At 41.6% G+C, this 25955-nt stretch overlaps 1 protein-coding gene and 1 long non-coding RNA gene across 2 annotated transcripts in view; one reads left to right on the top strand and one right to left on the bottom strand.

The window, feature by feature from the left end:
* MAP3K1 (mitogen-activated protein kinase kinase kinase 1) overlaps window positions 1–6123 on the bottom strand; it is a 52820-nt gene extending 46697 nt beyond the window's left edge. Inside the window, 2 exon segments of the mRNA XM_015848754.2 lie at window positions 5491–6023; window positions 6025–6123. Coding sequence (XP_015704240.1) covers window positions 5491–6023; window positions 6025–6123 — 632 coding nt within the window.
* Window positions 5814–11531, top strand: LOC107306013. The gene is made up of 2 exons (XR_001551961.2): window positions 5814–5943; window positions 11352–11531. It is a non-coding gene; the product is annotated as an uncharacterized LOC107306013 (long non-coding RNA).
* Window positions 11532–25955: the final 14424 nt, after the last annotated feature.

Genomic DNA, 25955 nt, shown 5'->3' with positions numbered 1-25955 from the left:
CTGAATATTAGTGTCATACCTTACAACCCAGCTGTCTAGAATCAGGAAAAAATTACAAAAGAAAAGTGTAATACATTGACAGAACAGTCTCTGACTATAAATGAATTTTCAAAGTACACATTTAGTGAGCAGAGATTACTCCATCATGATTCAAAGCAATTAGAATATTGTCTAGGCCATGACAATAAACAAACACTTTTAATCTGACAAGGTCAGTAAACTCTACATGAACTGCAAATGAGAGGTCACAGCACGAATCATCACACACTTCAGATATTTGCACTTTGTATGACTCCTCAGATTCAGACTAATGTTACCTGAAGGTAATGGGGAGACAACATTGTACAGTAGTTTCTGAAGTTTCTTGTTTTTAGTAACTATGAAAACAAAATTCTGTACATATTTACTGGTAGCAGAATGGGAGGTAACGCTAATGATTTATCTTAGAACCCAATAAATTCATTTCTCAAAATAGTATTTTCACAATTTTGCTTTATTTCCCTCAGTACTTCAAATGCTACACCAACTCCTTTCAGTATCCAAGAGGATCAATTCTGCAGATACAAGCATGATGGTCATATACAATATTCCAAAAATGTCCTCAGGGTGTAAGAGTGTATTTGACAGAAATGACTAGTGAGAAGCAATGCATATTTGTGGTTAAAATGAGGAATATTAGTTGCATTCCTTTGAGGTTTAACTAACAGCTCACAAGGGGACCTGATCATCACTGCTGTCAGCTGAGCAAAGGATCAGTTCAGTTTGCTCAAAAGAATGATGACAGGATGTTCAAAAAAGGATGAAAAGAGCTCAGAAAACAAGACATCAGATTAGGTCTGATGTCAGTCCAGTCGAGAAAACAATGCACCTCTCCGGTGCTCCAGTGCCATCTTCTACAGTGACCCCAATATGTTACGAGGCAGGTGGGTCAGGCATCAACAGCAGAATGTCAGAAATAAAAGCTGTACGAAACATGGGTGAGACACTAGGGAAGAACAGAAGTTCTCTGGTGTAACTAACAGTGGCCATTCCATTACAAGCCAGAATATTAAGACAAGGCAGATAAGAAATAGCCATGAATTATGCAAATAACTCACACTTAGCAAAAGATATGCTGAGATACTATGAAACTGTGGTTATTACTGATTCACCTCATACTCATACTGATATTCCTGTTTCACCTCATAAAAAAGAAACAGACCCCAGATAAAAGGTAAAACAAGCAAACAAACACACACACAAAAACAACAACTTCAAAATGATTCTTAAGCGTCAAGGCATACAGGGTAGGTTTTTGGACATTTTTCAGTCAAGATCTAACAAAACAGATCTTTGAAACCAAACAAATGAAAAACTACATAGCCCGAACCCCACATAACCCTCACGTTTATCTTACAGAGAAAAAATATCAACAAGAAGATTCACCACAGAATGGGATTTTCAAGTTCTGATCAGGCAGGAAATAGGAAGCATTTCAGGCAATATCCAGAGGCTGAGTTTAAAAATAAAAAAAGGTCAGAAGCAACAAAAAACAATGTACCATTTAACAGCCTTTTCCCAGTCACCTAGAGACAAGTAATGAAGCCCTCCTAAAGGGGTTTCTGTCCACCATGCCTCAAGCAGAATGAGCTGTAGTTCTAGAGTTTCAAGTGAGAGCAGAGCCGACAGAAAGTAAAATAAGACGACCCTTGGGTTTTCACAGAGGGCTCTCCGAGAACACCAATATTAGCATTAGGAACTCCAGAGCTCACAGCAGATCCGTTTTCTTATCGTTACTGCTAAGTACGAGCTTTGAAAGCTTGTTTGAAGGGCAATTACGTGGCAATGTATAATTTCTATTTTAAACAGACTGGAGCCAAATTTCACAGATACTGGAACCTAGCAAAAGCCAACGGCAGCCTTCCCAGCACCACCCCAGCTGCTCGCTTCCACCTCCACGCTCCAGGATGTGCTTTGGCACAGCTGAATCGCTGCCTTCACTCTGACCTCAAACAACACAAATATTCCAGCACACTCAGATCTCCATCTGCAGGAAAAAAAAAAAATGAACCACCAGAAGTGTGTTGAAATTGGGGTGCTGAACCTGCTGGTGAGGTGCACACATTTACACTCAAGTGTCACAGTAACAGTACCTGGACTCCGACAGTGACAGCAAAGACTGAACCTCCAGCATCACTAAATCCAACCAGACAGAAAGCTCCAGATTAGTTAGTTACAATCTATTTACTTTGCATAGGAACAAAGAAGCTGCCATAGCAGATCAAGCCATTTAAGCAGAACCCCACCACTTGCAATAACTAAGAGTGATAAAAATCAGACACGGGTGAGGGTGACCCTCTTCCCAAAACACTTTCAAGCACAAAGCTAAAGAGATAGGAGGTGAAATTCCTCTGACTGTACGATTCAGCATGAATTGGAAGCAGAGAATGTGCTGCCTTACTTCAGCAGGTAATGAAAAATATACAGCATTAAGAACTGCACTAAAACACACATAACTGTATTTTACCTTAATTGAAAATACTCAAGTTAGAAAAAGCTATGCGTATATGGGGTTTTTTTTTTTTGTTTTTTGTTTTACTGTATGTACATTTTGAGAACACAAAGCAATAATGTTGTCATTTCAGAGGAAAGAAAAAAAAAACACAAGTCAGATTGTAAGCTGTGTTGTAAGCGTTCTTCCTTGCACTGTCCCCATTCCACTGCCCCAAATCCAGGTTGTTAACATAGTCATGCACTCCTTCAGAAGTCACCAAGGGTTCTAGAATTTACAGGCAGATCCCAAACCAACAAGCTTTAACCAGTACTCACACGTATGTAGTCAGAAGTCGGGTTTCGTAGTGTGTTTTTACTGTCTCTAGCAGGCGCCAAAGAGGAATTGCAGAAAATACAGCCCATATACCTTCACTGGTTTTCCTGCAGCTGAGCTCACGTCTGCTGTATTTGCACATGCATTTTGAAATTGGAACGCTGAATTTTCATGCAGGTCATACAGTGCATGGTCACTGTATACAGAGCAGACAAACCTGCTCACTTCCTGCTTGTTTCTTTAAAAGTAGAGTTATGGCAGAATAATTGATTCTGCAGCCAGGAACGCAGTAAGTTAGCCACAGCAATACCAGACACAAACAAACATCACTTAAACTGCTTCATTGTTTTAAAAAACTTTGTTAATGAAAAGAGGTGGATTTCTGCCCAAATCAGATGCTACACTAAAACAACAAGAAATCATAATAGAGCTACTGCTGACCTCACTGCTATGATCTTCTTATATAAACCAAGCCGACATACAGTCAGTACAGAGAAGGTATGAAGTGTTTTATGCCAAAGCGGCATTTCCCAGTAAAGTAACTCCCCTCCCTTACAGGGTTATAAAAATGACAGCTTAAAATGTCACAGCATTTAGCAAAAGCAATAACTGCTCCTGCAACAAGCAGAATGTTTGAAAGAATACATGAAAAGGGTGATATTCACAACTTCACAGTACAGTCAAAATCACTTTTCAGCTTCATTCTAAAGCTTGTGCAAGTCTTCCAGCACAAACAGAAGGTCTGTTTAGAGAGAGACTGTAATACCAAGAAGACTGACAGGGGGACTTTGGAGCAAGTATCATTTAATGAGTAGCAGGATCTTATGGGGAAGCATAACCACTCTGTTTAAGAACAGAAAAACTTTGCATATTACTTCCTTCAGTCTGCCTCTTACAAATGTCCAGGCAAAAACTCCACAGACTGACTTAATATTTAACATGTAACATGCTCACGGCTACTCAAGTACACATAACTTCCCCCTTCTAGAGCAAGTTGTTATCAAAGCAACAGCAGAAAGATGTTCCAAGATCTTGACGTTGGGTAAGTACTCCTCTGCTGTCCCAGGTCTGCTAACCAGTAGCCGGACATACGGAATTTCTGAGATACAATAGAGTACTTCTGAAGGACAGTTACAATGAAAGCTGCCAGATACTTTAAACTGTGTTCATGATAGGCTACTTAGAGTTCATCATAGTGATACAGTAAGGAGAGGAGCAGTTGCCATCTGTGAACGTTTTGTGATCATATATGAGAGAGCAGTTGTGGGGGGAGAAGGGCTTTAACCCACACACACACACTAAGAACAGTAACTTGTGAGTGCAGGTACTTAACAAGTAAGCAGTACTGCCCATGTAGAGGGAAAAATTCCACAGCTGCTCTGTCATTGCTGCTGCAGGACAGACCAGCACAGACAGAATCAGTGCTTCAGCACTGATGTGATGTGCACTGAACTTCCTGAGCCTGATAACCAGCCGAGCTCACATCATCGTGAGACACCAGCTTGTTCTGTGTTCTGACACGAATTTTTCATTTTCTTTGAAAGCCACAAACTAGTTACAGCCGCATTAAAAGACGGCATATATTGTACTTCCCTGGTCGACACAGAAGATGATGGTGCTAAGAGTCAGAGAATTTATTACCCACATGATTTTCTTCCCTTCCTGAATACTTCAGATTTCTGCTAATCCTTCTGTAACTACAGAGGATTTCTTATCTGCTGGGACCAGACCATCTCAAGTGTTTCTGCACTGCCCTAGAAACAGCCCCAAACCCATCAGGATTTCTCAGGATTCACACAAACAGGACTCAGCTTTCGAAACCAACTCTCAGCACAGTACACCCAAGGTAAGATAGTGTCTAAGATCTGTGAGGTTTAAATGGTGTAGGGCGCAGCTAGAAAGTGCACATGTCACCTCTTAAACAGATATGTATCCCCTTCTCTTCGGAGGTTCAATTAGCCAAACAAACAGTGAGGCAGCATTAAAGGAGAAGTGCAGATGCACTTTTCTCTGCGCTGCCCTTCACTAGATGCCGCAGGAGCTCAGCGGCGCTCCGACACGAACACCGCACTGCTGTGCCCTGCTGCCCGCTCGCTGCAAAGCTCCATGAGCTACCCCCTACCCAGCATAAGTCACAGTCACCCAAACTGATTCCACCCGGGAAGCCTGCACATAAATCGGCGAAACAAGCACATGAGCAGAACTAACGCCTCAATATACAGGATTTACCAATTCAAGCACAGAGACGGCGAGCCAAAGCCACGAGCACAAGGGTGCTGAAAAACTCACTCATACGTATTACCTACAGTAACCGCTACAGAACAACTTTGATTTCTCCCTGAAACAAGAGAGCGAACATTTCCGCTCCGGAGCCATTCCCTTTTCTCACTGAGAGGCAGAGGAACGCGTTCTGTAGTATCCTGAACGCTGCAGACCGGAACAGACTCCGCAGAGACTTTTTTTTTTTTAAGAAAACAAAAATAAAAGCGAAAAACAAACAAACAAACCGCAGCTGGGACAGCACGGGGAGCTGAGGGTCGCTCGTTCCGCCGGAGCGCGGCAGGGACAGCCCCGGACCGAGGTCCCCGCAGCCGCCCGGCCCGCCCGCTCCCAGCCCCGCGCCCCCGGGCCCCCCCGGCCCCGCGCTGACAGCTGCCCCGGTCCCGGCGCGGCGCCGCGCTCACCTCGCGGCGGGGGACGGCTCCATCCTCCTCTCGGCGGCGGGGTCGTTGGCCGCGGGGCTGCCCGCCGGCAGCTCCAGGAGCTCGGCGCCGCGGCCGGGGGAGGCGGCGGGGCTGGCGGGGCCGGAGCGCGGCCCGGGCAGGTAGTGCAGCAGCAGCGCCTCAGGGGGCTCCGGCGAAGGGGAGGAGGATGACGAGGAGGAGGCAGCGGCGGCCGGGGCGGCTGCGAGGAAGAGGGGCGCCTCGGGCAGCCGGTCCAGCTCCACGCTCCGCACTTTACGCAGCTGCTTCCGCCGCCAGTCGGAGCGCTGCTCCCGGCCGCCGCCGCCGCCCGCCTCCCGCAGCAGCCCGCCGCTCCCCGCGCCGCTCCCCTCGCCCGCGCCGCCCTTCGGGCTCCCGCACGCGGCGGCGGCGGCCCCTTCCGCGCCGCCGGCCGAGGATAATCCCGACGACGAGGTGCGATTCCCCGCCGCCGCCGCCGCCATTTTCTCTGGCGGGTCACATCGGGCTCCCGGGACTCGGGCGGGGGCGGAGGGAAGAGAGGGAAGGAGGAGGGAGCCGGCGCTGCCGCCCGCTGCGGAAACGGCGCTGCCTGCGCAAACGGCGTAGGGAGGAGGGCGGGCGGCGGGCGCCCATTGGCCGAGCGGGCGGCGCGGGGCGGGGCGGGCGGCCGTAGGTGCGGCGGGGCGGGGCGGGACCCGGCGCCATCCTGCCCCGCCCGGCCGCCCCCGCGCAGGTGTCGGCCGTTGGAGGGCCGGGCAGAGGGAACGGCGGGGTACGGCCGCCCGCAGCGCTACGGGGAACGAGGGCGGGCCGCGCCCCACAGCCGCGGGCGGGAGGGAGGGAGGGCGTCCCCGCCCCCACACGGCTCTTCTCGGCAGCGGGAGCGCCCCGGGAGCTGCCCCGTCAGGAGAGGCTGAGCGGCGCGGAGCCCCTCGTTCCCCCCGAGCCGCACAGCTGTCCTCGAGCTGTGGGGGGGAAGGAGAAAGCCGCTGTACTGCGGGGTGTGCCCGTGGTCCCCGCTCGCCCCCCATACCTGCTTGTTCACACAGCGCAGCCCGCGGCGGGATGTCAGCGTCCTGCGGGCCGCCTCACACAGCGGGGGCCGCCTCACCCGTCCGCTCCATGTCGGCGGCTACTGAGCGGCTGGCGCCGCACACACCTCCATGTGCTCGCTCGCCCGCCCATGTGCTGCCCCGCAGCCCGCCCCGCGCACCTCCTGCCGCGGCTCCCAGGGGTGGGACGGGGCAGGCGGCATCACATGGCTGTGCCTGGGGAGCGAGCAAATCCCGTCTGCTCTCGGAAGCCTCTCCGCTGCCATTGGATGTTCTTTTCTTTCGGCCTCCGAGCTGTTCATATGAAACTTAAGTTTAGCGAGATCGGAATGGCATGCATCGCCCTCTGAAACGTGCTGTATTCTGTCATTAAACACGTCTGTCTGAGTGCTGATATAATCTGAGGAAAGGAGACCTGAGTGTTGCTGTGCATACCTGGCCATTTTCAGTTTGGTGTCGTTTTGGATATAGCAGGTCGTAGAATTTCATTGAATCACAGAATCATTTGAGTTGTAAAAGAACTTTAGAGGTCATCTCATTCAACTTTCCTGCAGTGAACAGGGCCACCTATGGCTACATCAGGTTGCTTAGAGCCCCATCCAGCCCAGCCTTGAGCATGTGCAGTGACTGGACACCCATTACCTCTGGGCAGCCTGTTCCAGTGCCTCGTCAATTTTATCATAAAGAACTTCTTTCTTATTTCCAATATCAATCTCCCCTTTTAGTCTGAAACAATGTTCCCTCCTCCAATTACAACACTCCATGTCCCATTCTTTCTTAGAGCCTCTCTTCTGGTACCGAAAGGCCACTCAAAGGTCTCTCCAGAGCCTTCTCCAGGCTGAACAGCCCCAGCTCTCTCAGCCTGTCCTTGTAGGAGAGGTGTTCTATCCCTTAGATTACATTTGTGGCCCCCCCTCTGGACATGCTCCAAAAGGTACATGTCTATTCTGTAGTGAGGACTCCACATCTGAACACGTTGATCCAGGTAAGGCCTCAGCAGTGCAGAGCAGAGGGTGAGGATCACCTCCCTCAATCCAGCTTGTGTTGTTAGTGGTTTTTACCATGACCCTGGTGCTTGACCTTGTGCTTGAATTTGTTGGACCTCATGAGGTTGTCCTGAGCCCACTGGGCCAAGTTTTAACCAGTTTTCCATAGCTGAGCTTCTTAGGCTTGCTTCACAGATTTTCCTTTGCATTCTCCAAATATAACACTATGCAGCTTGGCACTGGTATTTTGTATGGTCAGTTTGCTTGGATTGCTGCTTTGCACTGAGGTACCAGTAGGATGAGAAATGCCCTTAACAGAAACATGCTCTCCCTTAACATCTGTGGTTGGATGCTGACCTCCTTACTGGAGGACGTGATGAGCAAATTGGAAATTATTGCCCTCTAGTCTTGCAGAAGGACAACCCTGAGGAAGAGTTTCAAATGGTACTTCATTTAGTTTCAGGATAGTATCAAACATGAATATGGCCTCGGGGTCATGAAATGTGAGTCACTTTGATGATCCATCAAGATGCCACACTGTCTATGTGAAAGCCTCAACTGTAAATAATTGAGGAACAATTTTCTGTGAGATTCCTAAATGAAGCCTTATTATTGAACTGAGGACCTCAGTGAGGGCGGCGAATAACTGAGAACAGAATTTGGTTTGCAGAAGCAGAAGGAGTTTAGTTGCATGCAAATTTTGAAGCAGATGATTGAAATGAACCCAAATTATTACCAGTTGTTGGCATTGCGACCTGCATGTGTGCTACTCTTGAACAAGAAAGAAGAACTGCATAATTATACCTCTGTATTCCTCCGTGCCATAAAATCATGTTGACAGAAATGACCTTGTGATTTTAAAGTGTTCTCAAAAGGAAAAAGCAAAACAGCTTTATGAATTTACTGAGCATTCATCACAAGCAGAATGATAACAGCCTTGAATAACAATCGGTTAGAAAGGAACACGGAAAAGAAAAAGAGCAAATCTCTGATAGAACTAAATGTAGGAGATAACAGTGCAATGCAAATCCTTTTGGACTGACAGAATCTGAAGGGACAGTTCTCCCAGAGTACCAAAGCTCCAACACGGCTTAAAGGAGGAGGAAACCTGAGGCAAAATGTCAGAGTGGTCATGGGGTACTGAGGAATGTGCATGTGCACTGAGGTGAAACAGTTTCTGGAAAGCAGCTGAGAATAACAGGGCAAAACGTGAAAGAAGGGGCAGTGGAAGCCACCGGTGTGTGGACAAGTGCTGTCACTATCTGTCTTCAGACATTGCTTTGCCATTTGAGGAAGGTCTGCAGCAGCAAGATTTTGAATTACTTTTTGGTTAAGATGGAAGGCTTACTATTTACTCATCAATACATGTCTTGTCTTATAAGGGTTTATCCCCCTATTATGGTTAAATCTAATTAATGAAATGCTTGTTGCCAGTGATACTTATATTTGCCTGGCACGTGGATGTCTCTCCACTCTGCCTTAACCGCAGGAATACAGCAACAAATGAAAAGACGCCTGCCATGCCTCGTTTGAGTGCTAGATAATGGTGTGCCTGTATGCAATGCAGATTTATGCACAAGACAGAGACACTGCATGGCAAGGGCTCACTTAGAAGCCTTTAAATCCTAAAATCATTAACTGAATATTCAGAGGTCTGTGTTTTCTCGTGATGAGCTCTTAAATACCCTTTTGTGTTTGATGAACACCAGTTGACCTGACTTTGAAAAACATAAAACTTAGTGAGAAACTGAGGAAGCAGTTGAGTTACCTCTTGCACATATTCTTTCTCAGTCCATCAAGCTTCTGAGTTCCAGTGTTCCAGTTGAAAATACAGTTCTGGAGGGTAATATGAGACTTGTAGCAGTTTTCAGTGAGCCTATTTGCCCTCAGCAGTAAGTAGTGGCACTCAGTGTTTGTTATGAAACAGAAGCCTTTGGCCTCGAATTAGCATCGTGCAACATTTGGAACATCAACTGTTGTACACAAAGAAAGTTCTGTTTGGGAACACACTAAGTTTTTGCAAGCCAAGGAGTTTCCTTGTTGCACAAAACCTGTAACAGTGTCATAAATAACCAACAATTTTCAACATGCTAGAGATAGGAATCTTCCATGCCTCTGAATATATAAAGTAGGCATCATCCTCTACAAACAAAATAAATGTGAGAGGTTACACAGTTTATAGCTTCTGGTCTTGACTAAACATGCAAGAAGTGCTGTAGTACCTGCATATATAATACAGATTCTTCCTGCCTTATTCTTCTGTTTAGAAAAACATTGCTACCTCAGTCTTCCATTCATTCTCCCCACTGCAAGAAAGGGGAAGCAAACCCACTCCTAAGCTGCAATCCTTTTCTGTTTGCTCCCATATGTAATGGAGAAGTCAAGCAACTAAATTAGGACATGGATGCTGAAGTCCTATCCATTGTTTCCATGGTCTTGGTAAGAATCTGTGGGCATCTCTGTTGCTTTTACAAATGCTTTGCCATCTTGCTGACACTCAGCATTTACTTCATAGTGTAACAAGTGTGCTTTTTAGAAGCAATTCTACCTCAGAAGACCAAGACGCTGTATCGCTTTTCAAGTGAGAGAAAGCTGAGAAGAGACAGAATCTGTTATAGGCAAGTCTGGCTTTATTTAGGACACTGAGAATGTCTAGCCTGACTGTCATTTAATTTTCTGTATAGTTTATCTATTAATTTTCACACTGATTTCTGTGCAAAAAATGTGTTTAAAGATTTCTTGTGTCACAATTCAGCTCACACACAACTGAACTCCTGTTAAAAATGTACTTTGGATCCACAGAACTTAAGATTACATCTTGACCTCGGTGCCAGTTGCATTATATAAGAAAACAGCTGTACATCCAGCCTTCTTTTTCTGCCAAAGTACATATTCACAATTCTGTGTTTCTTCTGGTGAATTAATAGGGATATTTTGCTCTGTAGTGTCTAGTCAAATTTATCACAATTACTGAGTTTCTTAGTATGTAGTCATGATCAAATGCACTTTTTAGTCTATGAACCATGCAGTCCAAAGTAAAAAGGAGTACTGTTCATAAAGAGTGGTCAATTTAAGTGTGAAAGGCAGACAAGAAGTGGAGTAATCAGCAAGCTGGATTATGGTCTTTGTGCAGCTATAGTCTGCTTGTCACCTTGTACTTTTATTTATTTATTTTTGTTCCTGGTTAGTACCTTTTACTAAAATCAGTTCAGTTCTCAAGTAGTTTTTGAAATATTAACAACTTGACATCCGATTTGGATATTCTTTTTGGTTGTGCTACTGAAGATTTTTCTGACCTTAAATCATTATCCTTCAATGGCTATTTTTTCCCCAGCTATAAGAGACTAACAAAAATATTCATTTACCTGACAAAAGGCTGAGGGATTATTATAGAATTTCCAGGTGATTCCTTGCTCTAAGGAAATATAGCAATGAAATAGACAACACCTGTTAAACCTCATATATCACTTGATTAGCGCTACCAGAATTATTGCAGCCATCAGCTCCTTTTCTTATCTTCTTCCCTACTACTGAATTGGCAACATAGCTCTCACACTGATCGGCATCTACATCTCTTTTAAGGACCATTGCCAGCACCCTCTCTAGAGGAAAGCAAATGTACCATTTCAGACTCAGGAGACTGGAAATAGCTTAGTTTTTTTTACCCTGCTGATACTATTGGTAGTTACATCTCTTCCAGGCTGCTTTCTTATTGTTCTGTTCTGTAACGCAAAGGCATAGAGAATAAACACAGCTTCTAGGAGCTGTCCTCTACTGGAAGCTATACATTTCCAGATTTTAACTCTTGTTTTTTTTTCTTTAGGAACAATATAGTCACCTACTGAAAGCGAGTGTGAATGGTCAGAATGGAAGAAGGACCACTTCCTCACTCCCACCAAAGAGGACCCCGCGGTTTTTCTTCCTCTCTGCCGGCAACTCTTTCATCTTTCTTCTGCCAACAGCATAATTGTATAGCACCAACAATAAGCTGCAGTTATTGAAGGTCAGTAACATGACAACAGGAAAAACATCCAACCATTGGCAAAAACAGAAATGAGTGCCACAGAATGTGGGCTGCAAACCAACAGTCTATCATGATGGGTGTATTCAGCACATACAACTAAAGATGTGCAAGGACCCTGTAAAAGGGAGGCAGACTACAGAGACACAGCTTGACAGCTACCTTCTGTCTGGTTAGTTGCTTCCTTTAATAATCACCAGACAGGGAAGGAATTGGCAAGATCACCCTCCACGGGGTATCTTACTTGCTTTCTCCAGAGCCAGGGCATAACTTGAATAATCATTTCTGGGCACAGGAATGGCATCCTGCCTGAAACATTATTTCCCCCATATTTATTTCTGTCTGTTTCACCCAGCCCCTCTAATAGTGCTGTCTGTATGCTTCCATTCATGATGGCTAGCATGATGGCAGTGCTGTTCCTCTTAAATCCAGCAGGCATGCTTTGCCAAGGCCCTCAAAGCTGTCAGAGAGAATAACAAAACTCAGCAGTGACACTAGTGCCTGGTTCATCGTGTGATCCTTTCCTGCCAAGCCTGTCCATTTTTTGGTACTATGGCAAAATCAAATCAAACAGCCTTTTGCTTTAATGGTGTCGGGGAATTCACAGACCTTAAAAATAGTTAGGGGATCTTTTATGTCTGAACAGCCAAATCTTTATTATTGCCCTTTTTTAGAAAAGGCAGCTTGATATTTATCTCAAGCTCTTAAATAAGTTATTCCCTCCAGCAACTATAGTAGGTCCAAGACTACTTTCTTGCTTTTGTGACAGCTGCAGTCCATGAGAATCATGTTTTCAACACCACCTTATTACACAACCCAAGCTATTATCTATATTTAACATCCTCAAAAGCCAAAGATGATCTGGACATAGGTAGCAGGCATTTGACTTTTCTAAGGCAAAATGCTGTATTGCTTTGATATGGTTACCTCTTATGTGCATGCATAAGTGTATATAATAACAGCCCAGAAGTCATAAAAATTTCCCAGGAATTTTCTGGAAGAAGAAATATGCTTTGAAGAATTTTGAAGAGTTTGTTTCATTGATATTAAAACAAAAGATCTTTTTAGTGAATAAGCACCTAGTTCCAAAATAAATATAACAAAATTATTATATCTTTGTGCAACCAATGAATTATCCATTTTGAGATATGATCTGTTGATAACAAAATCTTAAAAAAATATATACTGTGTATTCTAGCCTAAGCCATTCTATGATTCAGTGATTCCATGGTTTAAACCTACTTTCTGAATTTTTTTGCTGTTCATAGGATTAATTTGTCATTCACTGGGCTCCAACCATTCTAAACTATAGCTTCCATAGTTATACTCATTTCATTTACGTTTTTTATAATATCTGCAGGAAGTAACATATTTCATCTATCAATAAATCATAAGTAAATAAATCCACTTTGCTTTCAACATACATACCTTTCTCCTGTTAGATATCGAAATCACAAAAATTAGGTACTGTACTAGTTGATCATCTTTGACATCCATAAAGATAACTGGCATATAAGGGACATACAAATATGTATATGTAAATACATGTATATATATGTACATGTATATGTAAATACACATATATATGTATTTGTATGTCTGTATAAATATATGTATAACAAACATCTTTCCTAATAGATCATTTTATACTTTGCAATTTTAATTTTGCTGATTTCATTTCATCCTGCTGATTAAACCTAAGAACACTGGCAGAGTGTAAAAGTGAGCTGACTTCACTTTCTGAATGTTTTGTCAGAATGCATCTTTTACTCATTACATATCTTCCACATTCCTTCTGGTTTAAACCAAACCTTCTTAAATTATGAACTAAAGCTTGCAAATCTCAAGAATGCAATAGTTTACCATTGAATGTATTGAGCATGCAAACCACTTCCTGTGAGTTATGTAACAGCTTTTCAACAATGGTGCCCTAATCAAGCTTATCATGCATGGTACTGACAGTGTGTCAGAGCATTTCAAGAATACATATCACTACTTTCTCTTGAGTTTTGTTAGCAGATGAACACAACTGAGCGGCCACTTTGAGGTTTTCATCCTCTAAATTTGGAGGTGATTTTATTTACAAATGTTAACACCAGTTTCATTATACTAACCTAGTGATGTAGTCTCTAGCACCTTAATCAGAAAACTGCATGAACGATCTGCCTTTTAAATTCTAAAACTGCTTTTTTTTTTTTTTTTTTTAACCACAACAAATGATCCTTCTCATGGCATAATGACACACTATTTAGTCTACAGTGAGAACCACTGCAGGACCTTGTCAAATAACTTCTTTTACCCTGTGGATCATACCCATGTGCATTTTAAAAATGGAAAAATACCAATTGTAAAAATAAAATATGGGGTGAAGGAGTTAAATAAAGAAAATAGCATCTCCTCTTATTTTCCTCTTCCTGAAATAAAGACTTTCTGATTTATTCCCAAATTCCTTAGTATAACTCCTTATGTTTACTATCAACTGTAGCAATATATATTCCTTCACTTTTTACTGCAGTTATTTCAGATTTATTTAGTCCTAGTCTAGTGAAAGCGTTCACCTATAATTGTGGTGGTATTTAATTTTCAGTATCAGGAAAGCTCAGCTGTCCATATCAGTTAAGCTACAGATAGTCATTAAACTCCCTCTGTCCTAAGGAAATATACTTTTATCCTTGTATATTGGAACAGCCTCATAGTTCAGTATAATCCTTTTTTATTATACCAGTTAGATTTTAATAGATTGCTGCTCACTGCATCATTAACAGCTATTTCTCTTATCTCCCTGACTAAATTTCATTTGATGATGTTATTAAAGCCAAAGTTGTAGTTATGGATGGCAAACCTTTCTATTTCCCTGGCTCCTAAAAAAGTGTGAGGTAAGTAGCTGCTATTTAGAAAAATAAAGATTTATGTATGAAACTTAGACTACCTTTACAAGCCAGTGAATTATTTTATATTGAAACTATAGACAAAAGTAGATTTGATGTCACATCTGCAGAATGATGTGAGAGTGTCTGAGGTCTATGCTGATACATAGAAGGGCTTTCCAACCACACTATTTTAGTAATTGTACCACACCAGAAACAACAAAAGCTGTCCTGAGATTGAAGCGTATGATGCTTTCAGAGCAGCTTTATTGTGAATATTTGGAAGGTCATAGGTCTGAATTCCACTGATGTCTCAAATTCTAGTCTAGCTGAAGAAGATGGGAAAGCATGAATGAAAATTTTAGTAGTAAGCTGAAGTTTTCTGTATGATTTATTTTAGTATTCATTGGTCTAGAGGACAGATGCAGGCTATGAAATTACAGAAAAGAGAGAAAGTATGTCCACTTCTCCTTAGCACTCTTTCAGCTGAGCTGATGGTCCAGATGCTTGAAGGGTGCTGTTATCTCTGTTTCTGAAGTCCCTGGGACCACTGAGAGCAACATCTGCCTAAAGTCCTTTCTTCCCCAAACCCCACATTTAAGTGTTCTAGATCTTGTCCTTTTGGTAAGTTCAAGTTTAGAAAACCCTCTTCAAAAACAGAAGTTATTTTTTCCTAATGTGTCCAGGATAACTCAAAATACTGTGTTTTCATCCCGTGTTTCTAGTGAAGGGCACATGGCATATTGTATCTAGTTTGCTCCGAATGTAATGACTTACCACTATGGAAACAACAACAAATACAAAGAGCACAATGAAACTATTTCATAGAGCAAATTCTCAGCTGCAAAACAATATTTTTCAGCATCGCCATCACCATTAGAATGGATTTTCACCAGCAGTGAACAGGAGCCTTCATGCTACATGTGTAAAAAGTCTGCATGGCTATCTGGAATGTGACTTGTTTTTCACATCACTGTAACCAGTGCTGAAATGCACCACCCACCCCCTCACTGTGCTCACATCCACTGTCTGGGCTTCACCAATGTACAGCAAGTGTCACTGAATGTCAGTGGGTGCTATTTGTCCAGAATTCAGTAAAACATTTTTTCTTCATACCCACTTGCATGTCAGATACCATGCTATCAGAGTGCCCCTCTGCTGCCATCTTTCACATGGCAGCAACATGTAATCAAATACGGGCGGTTCAACCAAACCACCCTTTGACAATGAGGGCCAAAGTAATAAAATAGGAGCCATTACTTTCAGAGCAGCCCACATATTAATACTGATGTGAAGACCTACTGAAATGAATTATTCGTTTTCAGGAAAAGCATTATGTTTGCTCCCACAACTTTAACATAGTTATTCTTTGAATATTTGGACTTTATGTGGACAACTACAGTTCCTAAAGCACAACCAAACACCTTACCATCACAAAGAAAACCTTTGGCCTAAGCTCAGTGTAGTGTGAGACCTTCTGCTCTGGTCATCAGACACATGTGCATCCCCTTGTGCAGACAGAAAAGAGCTATGGAGCTTCTGTGTCATGGCGTGGGCTGCCTCTTTGCCTTGGTTTTGAAGAAATTTTATGTTTTAGCCAGCACTTCTTCGTCAAAATGCTGCTGATTACAATGAAGACAGAACAGTTAAATACTTGTTCTCTTGGATTCAAGCACTGAGACAATCTTGCTGAAATGTTTATATATGCATATAATGCAGTGTGTGTTTAACTCTCTTTGCTGCAAACACATGTACTTCCCCCTAAAACTAATAGAAAATCACCCAGTACTGAATTAATTCATCTAGGCCATCGTGTTCTACTTCACTTAATTCCTGTTTTAAGCTCTAATAATTTTTGATAGCATGATTATAGAAGTTTTGTGACCGTGTCACAGTGAATTACATAGCTTTCAAGGACACTCATAGAAATTACAACTCCAGTACAATACACACTGAACAATGGGTGTAGTTCAATTTTTGCTGGATCCAGGTAATAGAAACCATGACAGAGGGTAGGCAGTCTGCCGAATAAAGAGGCTGTGGTGGTCACACCCTCCTCTGCCAGCACTGGACTCAGCAAAAACCAAACTGAACTGGCCAAAAATGAGTTGATTCAGCATGCTCTGCTGCAAAGGCACTTAAGCTGTTCCAGACGGAACTATGAGGAAGGATGACAGCAACAACACCATCCTTCAGGCCGAGTTCCCTGTGGGCTTTGGACTGCTGCCAAAATGAATCATCCCTACTTTAAAATATGCTAGGAAGTCCATGTCTGGCACAGGTTTTTCCTCAGGTCTTCTTACTTGTTCTCCATGGCCACACAATCTATAGAATGAAGTTGCAAGTACAGCACAAGATAATGTGAGTGAGCTCCAGGTAAAAAGACTGGCTCTCATCTGCAATTCCAGTCATTTGTATAGCATGATCCCATGTTAAATGGGGAGGAGGCCAAAGCCGGAGTAACCTAAACACTTCCTTCAGGGGATTTTACTCTGCTCTGCAGGATCTGCCTACAAGTACATTCCCTTTTCCTGTACTTACTGCTTCAGGCTTTTTCTTTGGGCTTGTGAGTACCCAAAAGTTGCACTGATTTAACTGAATTGGCTTCTAAAGGGACATATTTAAATCAGAGCAATCTCTTGTAATGAACACTTGGAACACAAAGAATTTCCCAGAAAGAAGCCCTTTTATTTAGCATTTGCAAAGTCTCTCTCTCTCTCTTTTTTTTTTTTTTTTTTTTTTTTTTTTCATCAATGGATCTCAAAGCACTTTATAAAGTAGGTCACTGCCATTTACTCTGGTTTGCAGATGGGGAACAGATGAAATAGTTTGCCTACTGTGGGCAAAAGCTGGGAATAAAGACCTGTGTCTGCCCACTTCAGTGCTTCAGCCACAAAGCCACGTGGGGTTTCCAAGCTTCCCTGCTGTGGATGTGCTTTGAGGATCACATTTCTGCTAACCTTGTAATGATGTACCAGCTATTTCCTAGTAGTCAGAATCAACTCAGAAAATAAAAAGCCATACACAAAATAATAGGTCTTATCTGCTGGACTTTTAAGTGTTTTTATACAGTGGCTCCTAATAAAGCTTCCATCTCACAGAACTTATTTTTTGCCAGTGTTACAAGTATTGGATGCATCCGTCCACAGCCTCTCACCACACTCAGGCCACAGAAAATTCCCCCTGAAGTTATGTTCAGATGATGAATAAACCATCTAACAGCCAAAATACAGCGCTGTAACAGAATATAAATCAGCAAAAGAATGAGCATACAAGAAATTTAATGAGATTTAACAAGGAACAATAAAAATGAATGTGTAGGAACATCATGTCACTTTCTATTCAGAGATAGATTTAGCCTACATTTTCAGCAGGGCTGCCCTAACTCTGAACTATCAGGTAGTGGGCCTCTAGCAGGTATATATATTCTTTTCTGTTAAACCTTCTTTATCTGTCACTGGCGCGGGACATGGTCCAGTAAAATTTCCATCCTTGGGGACAGCAGTGTGGACAGCTGACCTGGCTTAATGCTGGCAAGTGTGCTGCTGTGAGCAGGAGATTGGATGAGAAAACCTCAAGAGAGCCCTTCCAAACAACAGCTCAACAGTCCCACGATGTTAAACTTGGTGTGCATGCAATGAGTGTTACATTTGGACTGGGTTCTGGTGTCTGAATAAGACTGAGAGTGGGTGATCTCCTGTATGATTGCCAAGTTAGTAAAATTCTTGATCTTGGTAAAATAGAAATTCTTGATTTATTATAGTTTGCTGGTATGTTACATTAGGAGATGAATTATTCAGTTTTCGTAGTTGCTAACTCCAATATTATGTAGAAGGAGATGCTGAAGCAGTTCATGAATAGGTCACAGTCATTAACCCAGTTTTACAGATGAACAATTTGTGTTCTTGTTACAAATGATAGTTAGTCCTTTTCTGGATTTTGGCATTCTTCTTTCCCTTAGGAAAATAAAAGAAAGAACTGAGGGGAAATTGCAGATAAGCACAGGCACTGTGATCTGTAACTCTTTATCTTATCATTTGTCCAGGACTTTTGAAGAGTACTGGCTTAACAAAAGGAGCCTGAGATGAGAAAGAAACCTCTGACTCATTTTATTATCAATACCTTTACTGGAACTGGGAAGACTTTTTAATTTTTTTTTTTTTTTGTCATGGGGAAAAGCTAGAGTGAGAATGTACAAACATCCATCTTACATACTATGTAGAGCATGGCTAATGTGATGCTAACATTTTTACATATATACCATGCTTTACTGCTAATTAGGGCCAGGCAGAAAGAATTAAGGGAACCATTTCCTAATCAGCAGCATAATCACATCCAAATCAGTGTTTAGCATATAGATATTTCATTGAATTTTGTTTGAGTAAAGCTCTCCATGGGTTGTGATAAGGTCTAATTGTCTAAATGTACTACTGTTTTCTGATTACTATTTTTTTCCAGTGCAGTTTGAACTGTGTTATTATCTATATGTAAATTGATCACCAGACAAATACCATTGAAATAAAATGTTTATCTGAAAAAATGGTGTTGATTTCAGCTGATTTTTTCCTTATATTTTTCACTTGGAGTATTAAAAAAATCTAAGTCGTAAAGGAGACTGATTTTGAATTGAAGAGATTATTCCTCCTGCAGACTGGATTCCTTTGTTCAGGTCTGTTACATCCACAAACATCTGGAGATCACCTATAGACATGAGAAATTTCATCTCCCTTTAAGTCACAGGCAGTTTTTACTTTGAACATAGCCGTAACATTTGGGCAAAATTATTTTTTAAGCAAACAACGTACTTATTTGGAGACACCCAAAATATATTGGGTTTCAAACATTTCTATCTGTTGCTCTACAACTGCAAGCAATCTTTTTGTGTGTTGCTCAATTTTCCCAGAGCATTTAGTCAGCATGATGAACAGTTTCTGGAGCAAAAATAAAGCCAAATTAGGATAGACATTTATCAAAGCTATCAAAGCTATTTTACTTAGAGAGAAAGCCAATAGTATTTGTTCAGCGTGTTCTGATAAGCTCATTCACAGAATAATATCTTACTGGAAGAAATATGCATGCATCAACAGAAAGTCACAAGCAGACAGCCACAGCTCGCCTGCTTTGCTGTTCTTCTCAAGCATGGAGTCATTAAGTTTATTTTACAGTTCTAGAAGTTATTACTTCAGATAGAGAAGTAGCAAGATGCTAATAAGAAAACATGCAAAGTTCTGTTATTTTTGTGCAGAAAAATAAAGTTATATATCCAGCGACAGATATGTGTTTGGTATTTTTAAGGCTGTAATTCCCTAAGGGTCCTGCTGGTTTTTGTAACTGCACATAGTACCCCCAGATGAAGAACAGCTGGCAAACTGTTAGTTCCTGCATCTGGCAGGACTTGATGCTTCCAGAAAAACTGATATGCAAGAAATTGTGTTGTTTCAAGTTCAACAATCTTATTTTTGTTATAAATTCTGAAAGATACATCAAAATAAATTCAGAGGGACTAAAGATATACAGGATGTGTGACAATGTCTATTTAAAGAAGAATGCAGTACCAGAAATGAAAATAAACCTCAAGAAGGACATACCATAAGGGAATTTGTACAGGAATAGGCTGGAGGTTTAAACTGTTCTCATCTAGCGTTTCCTTAAGTGCTGGTGTATGAAAAAAACATCTTCCATTGTTTTATCTTAAACAAACTTGGGTTTCTTGACAGTTGTTTTTAGGTTTTCTTTTTTCTTTCTTTTATTTTTTTATTTTTTAATTTTTTTTAATGAACAGAGGTTATTTTTTTTCTCTGCTTTAAAAAAAATAAAACCCAAAACAACCACAACAGAACAGTTGGAGAGAATAAAGATCCAAACAGCAGCACTGGAAAATACATATATTTTCCTTTTTTATCTTTCTGAGTTGCAGGCTATGTCACATTCAGATCCTGCGCTTTCTGTGTCCTAAGTGGATTTGCATTACATGATACTATGTTGCTAGGAGCAGACCCATTCAAGACAATATCAAACTTAGGATCCAAGCAGGTTGGTTTTGATATCCAAAAAGTTTCTGTCCCCACAGTTGTGTCTATTGCATCTCTTCTATGGTTTGTCTAAATCAAAGCTGTGCAGTGACCCTGCTTTTAATCCTTACAGCTTCTTCCAAAGTGCTGACACTCGAGCAGACAGGGCACGGCTGAGGCTTGTGACTCAGAGCACTGCTTTCCATGCACGGAAGCTGAGCTGCTCACAGGTCAGTTGCTGAAGAACTGCAGATTACACTGTGACATTTACCTTCGTGTTTTGTTGTAGTCGATGCTGGTTTAGCACCTCATCCCTACATCTCAACCATGCCCACATCTGGGGAGTGAAGAGATAAAATTGTCAGTAATCTTGTCAGCTGTCCTTAGGCATGCTTTTTCCTTTGTTGAATCAGAACCTTTTCTAAGGGTCATTTATTTTACTTGTTTGCTCTTTTTGGGGAAAGATCATAAACATTTAAAAAGCAGCTGCAGCAAAATAGCTACTGGCATGACAGAGGAGATAGCAGCTTCTAGCCCAGGAGGCAGCAACAAGTGGGCATCGCTTGATAGCCTCTAAAGCCACATTCTCTCTTGACAAGGTCCTGATGTACAGCCACAGCTCCACTCTATCACAACTGCATTTGGTCCACTTATTACCAGTATGCATACTCAATCATTGCTATCTACAGGGAGATATGCCCTGTTGTCCTAAACCTGATAATGTAACCTTTAGTCAGATGGGCTTTACAAAGCACACCCAGCCTCCAGGGCAGATCTTTGTAATGAAAGTCTTGTTGCAGCCCAAAGCACATGTATACAAAGGATGGCGTACATGCAGGAGACCATGTTCCAGTGGAGCCCAGTAGGAAATCATCAGGGCAAGCCTTCACATTCCCTGGGGAGACTGTACCTCAAAATGTTGATTCCCAGCTCTGTCAGCTGTGGCTGCCATGCTATGGAAATCTGTGTGGGCAGGGCGTGCTGGCATGGAGCATGTTAAGTAGCCAGGTCTGTTGCCTCTGTAGAGACATAAGCCAACACTGGCTTGCAGAAGGTCTGGTCCCAACACAGTTCACCCTGAAGGAGAGCGGTGGAACATCAAGGTGTTACTTCATTTCTGCCCAAACATCTTCTAAACCTACTTCTGTCCACCACAAGAACCAGTAAACACGATCAAGAAACCAAGAATCAGAATCTGCTCACATTTCATGAACCAGTCATGTACACACTGTATGTACAGAGTTTCAGTAGTACAGTGCCAGAGTCTACAAAACCATAAGCGTTCCTTCTTCCTTGTCATCTGAACCATGGAAATAAATGCTGCAACTACACACATTTAAAAGTAGTTCAAAGTCTTACTTACTTAAGACATGCTGCATGGAGGAAATTAATTTATCTGAGACTGAAACATCAAAAAGACTTGAGGAAGGCAAAACAGTTGATTGTCACCACAGCTTTTTTCATATCTGTGACTTAAAATGCTGCTATCTGTAAATAAAAAGAATGAGAAAACAGCCAGTTTAATGTCTGTAAGCAAATCATCATGCCTTGCTCTCAGGAGACCTTAGAAGAAGCAAAGCCAGATGTGCCAGCATAGCTCACAGCAGGGCATAGGCAGATGATGGACAAGTCCTTTCACTTAATGTACTGATAGCACACTGAACCGAGTACCTGTTGACATCACAGGTAGCATCTCCACTTCAGGCACCTTCTGCTCCTGGAAGCAGTGAAACAATGCAGCCACTTGCAGGGCGATACAACAGTCAGAGGATAAGTTTTCCAGCAGCAGATGCCTTCCTTTGGGATTTCATCTTTATGATATGGCTGCTGTCAGCAAAGCTTGCACCCGTCACCTGAGCTATCCCACCTGCCACCCACAGAGTGATCTCCTGCAGTTGCTGAGAAAATGTTGAGACGTTTAAAAGACCATCGACCTTTATCCATCATGAACCATAACTTGTCTCAATTTCTTGCAGTATTATCGAAGTGTTAGTCTCCTGTTTTAATCAACACTAATTATACTAAGTTATTATTATTATTATTTTGTTGTTATTGCAAACTCCCTACACCCTAATTTTCCAGCAGTATTTAAAAGGAAATGTAAACTGATAGCAAGAGCTGTCACCAAGGCAGACTACTTTGTCTGTTGCCTCCATGTTGTGAAACTGTCGTTATGAAACAGCAATTGGATGAAGCTCAGCTCAAAGCACAAAACAGGCAATTTGTGCTACTGACTTGAGAAAGAAAACTGTCCAGACATTTTAAAAATAAATAACACACTGGGATCTTTTAACTTATTTCTATGATTATTGCCAACCACATACTGATTTCAAATATTTTTATTATGTAAAACTGCCAGCAGAGAAACTTGGCCGGGACTTAGCAGCTGAGGAAGAAAGGGAAGACAGACTGTGATCATATAGATACAGTGCTACACATACCTAGCACTGAAAGATATCTGTTTTGTAGATACAAACTGGACACTCAGGGATCTGTTATTTTTTTCAGTTATGATGCATTAATATGTTTTAAGAACCTGTAACACAAGATCAATTATAACAAAACCATTTTTGATTATCAGAATTCAAAGTTCTGACATGTATGCATTTATTATATTTCCTTAAAACAGCTAGTATCTAGCAAGTAACGTGTGAAGAAAACATCCTTTGCGTATGCAGGCTCAGTGGAATGGAATGGAATGGAATGGAATGGAATGGAATGGAATGGAATGGAATGGAATGGAATGGAAGAGAGTAGAGTAGAGTAGAGTAGAGTAGAGTAGAGTAGAGCAGAGTAGAGTAGAGTAGAGTAGAATAATTCAATTGCAACAGACTTTCAGAGATCACCAAATCCTGCTGCCTGCCCACCTAAGGCTGAGAATATTAACACCTCTCAAGTGCTGACAGGAAAGATTATTGACACAGATGCTAGGTTTTCTTTTGATTTCACTTATTTTCAGCATTCAAGGCTCTGTAAATTTTTATGATCCATTCAGAAACTATGAAAGAGACATGCTGTCTAACACTTGTAAGAAAAGCTTCATACATGGAAGGTCACTTCAGAGAAAAGTCGGTGATAACTATTTCTGAAAATACAAAGTAAAGGCATTGAATCTTTTGCAGACAACTATAACATATTAATAGAAGATTTTCTTCAGCTGTGATCAGACCACGGTAGTAACTAATTTATGGGATTTCTACATGCCCAACAACTTCCATTTCTTGGGAGATAAATAACTACATGTCTGCTGCTACATAGCTGGCAGACTGAGGCAAGGAATGGTCATGACCAGGGGCAGTCTTTCTATATGGGACACAAGGGCTGGAAGGTACTTTGTCAGTAACACTGTATTCAGAAACTGGTGCTATTGTCATTTAACCTGCTGTGTACCACTTAGATAAAGGAGTGCCATAGTTGCTACGGTCATTGCATCAACAGAGTACTTCTATTAAAGACTGAAACAACTTCGTGAAAAAGGGACTTGGATCCTAATTTAAGTGGTTTATTTTCTGCCAAACCATGTATGGCTTTTTGGCATAGCAGGGGATGTTTCAGGATTAATGCCTGGCTCTTCTCAACTTGTTTCTCATTGTAACCATTACCGCAACCAAAAACTGTGGGAATAATTATCTTCATGTCTAGAAAAAGAAAATAATTGAAGAAGGACTTTTTTCCCCCTCCAGAAGAGCACTCAAAAACACTTTCTTTTTGCGGCAGTTTAATGAACAAAAAAGTATTATGTTCAGGGAAAGGAATTTACAATTTGTATAAGATCAGACTGTTCTTAGAGCATATTGCTGCCACACAGCATGGGGTGCCTTGTCTGAATGCTATTGTTAGAGTATATTGGATTCAGCCTTACTCTTCCACAGTATACCAGATACAGTTGGGGCATGGGCAGAGGGTAAGGGGATATTTGTCTTCATTACAAAGTTTGGAATAAAATATGCATTGGAACAAGTGTGAAAACATATTCTTATGGCACTTATATTAAGGGCATAAGGAAGGTAATTTTCCTTGAAAAACATAAAGAAATGCATGGGTATGGACAAAGGGAAAGACAGAGTTGTTCAATCTAAATAGAACTCCTTTTCATAGCAATGTGCCTGTTCAAGGTGTAACATACCCTGCTTGACTGAAAAAAGAACATAAAGTTCAGAATCAGACATTTGGCCAAGATGTATTTTGTAAAATACTGAAGGCATTTTACTGTATGTTTCATCGCTGACTTGTTTTGTTGGAAGAAGCTACAGCAGCTGGTGCCGATAGTAGTATCTGTACTTCAGTGACACCTGATGTCCTGTTGTGTAGGGAACACTGGATTGGTTACTAGGCTGGATGTGAAAGTTCCTGTCACAGTTACTCAGGAAGTAATTAACACACAAGAATACGCGAAGTTTACTTCCACCCTGAAAAACTTCTACAACTGTCTATGAATCTGTGATAGGAGTTAAATATCCATGTACTAAAGGGTTACAGAATGCATTATATCTGGATTTCTTTAATTTGATTTAAAGGCTGCTTGGTTAGCTGGAATTTCAAAGTTATTTTATCTTTCAGGGAAGTCATCATTCCCATCAGATTGAAGTTGCTCCACTGAAAGCACAGCTTTGGACTTCATATGCCCCCATGTGAAGCAGGCTCCATAGCAACTCTATGCCAAGAGGAGCAGAGTTTCTCTCAGAATCTCCAGCCTCGATCATGTGCATACATGATGAAATATTATTAACCCTTTTTTTCACTTGGAGTAAAACCCTAATGTGTGCAATGAAAAATTATCTAGAAGCACATTCAGTTTGATCTACTACAAAATTACATTTCAAATTAAATTCTTATGGAATTGCGAACCTGAACACAAGAAAATCTGGTGCAAGATGTGCAAGATTGTGTGCTGCTATAGATGCAAGGCTGCAGACAGAGCACCATGATCAGTTGGTAGGATGTTGTGCACTAATTACAGACAAAATAGGATAGCCTCCCAAACCAGAGGCTTACGCTGAGCTGCAGGATTGTGTGACTGTGCTGTGCTCTACTATTCATCTTACGCTGTCTTTAGACAAGAAGTTGCCTCTGGGCCTTCAATGCCCTAAGCTATTCAGTGAAAGCAAAACACAGGGGAGAAAGACAAGAGAACACAGCACAAGTAGCACAGACTTTGAGATGTCAAAATACCAAGATAGTTAAACAAAAGTATACAGTTGGAGACAGAAAGCAGGCAGGTTAAAGGTCTGATTCTTATCTTTCATAATACTACATATATTACTTCTGCGTATTTTGAACCTGTCTGTTCTTATCACAAACAAGTTTACAAAATTTGGGATGTTCTTGCCCATGTTTTGGAGAGCAAATTTGAACACTAATGAAACAGAAAAGTGATGGTGATGTAGGAGTTTACTTTATTCATATCCACTGAAGGTTTACAGCTTTTGATTGGTCAGAGAATGCAGTTAAAACTGTTAAACATTTTCTCTCTCTGAATTTAGTAGAAAAATTGAGCAATGAGCATTACTTCAAACTGTGGTCAGAAC

The sequence above is a fragment of the Coturnix japonica genome, chromosome Z (genome assembly GCF_001577835.2).
Source record: "Coturnix japonica isolate 7356 chromosome Z, Coturnix japonica 2.1, whole genome shotgun sequence".
NCBI classification, from domain to species: Eukaryota; Metazoa; Chordata; class Aves; order Galliformes; family Phasianidae; genus Coturnix; species Coturnix japonica.
This window is presented reverse-complemented; position numbering and strand designations above follow the sequence as displayed.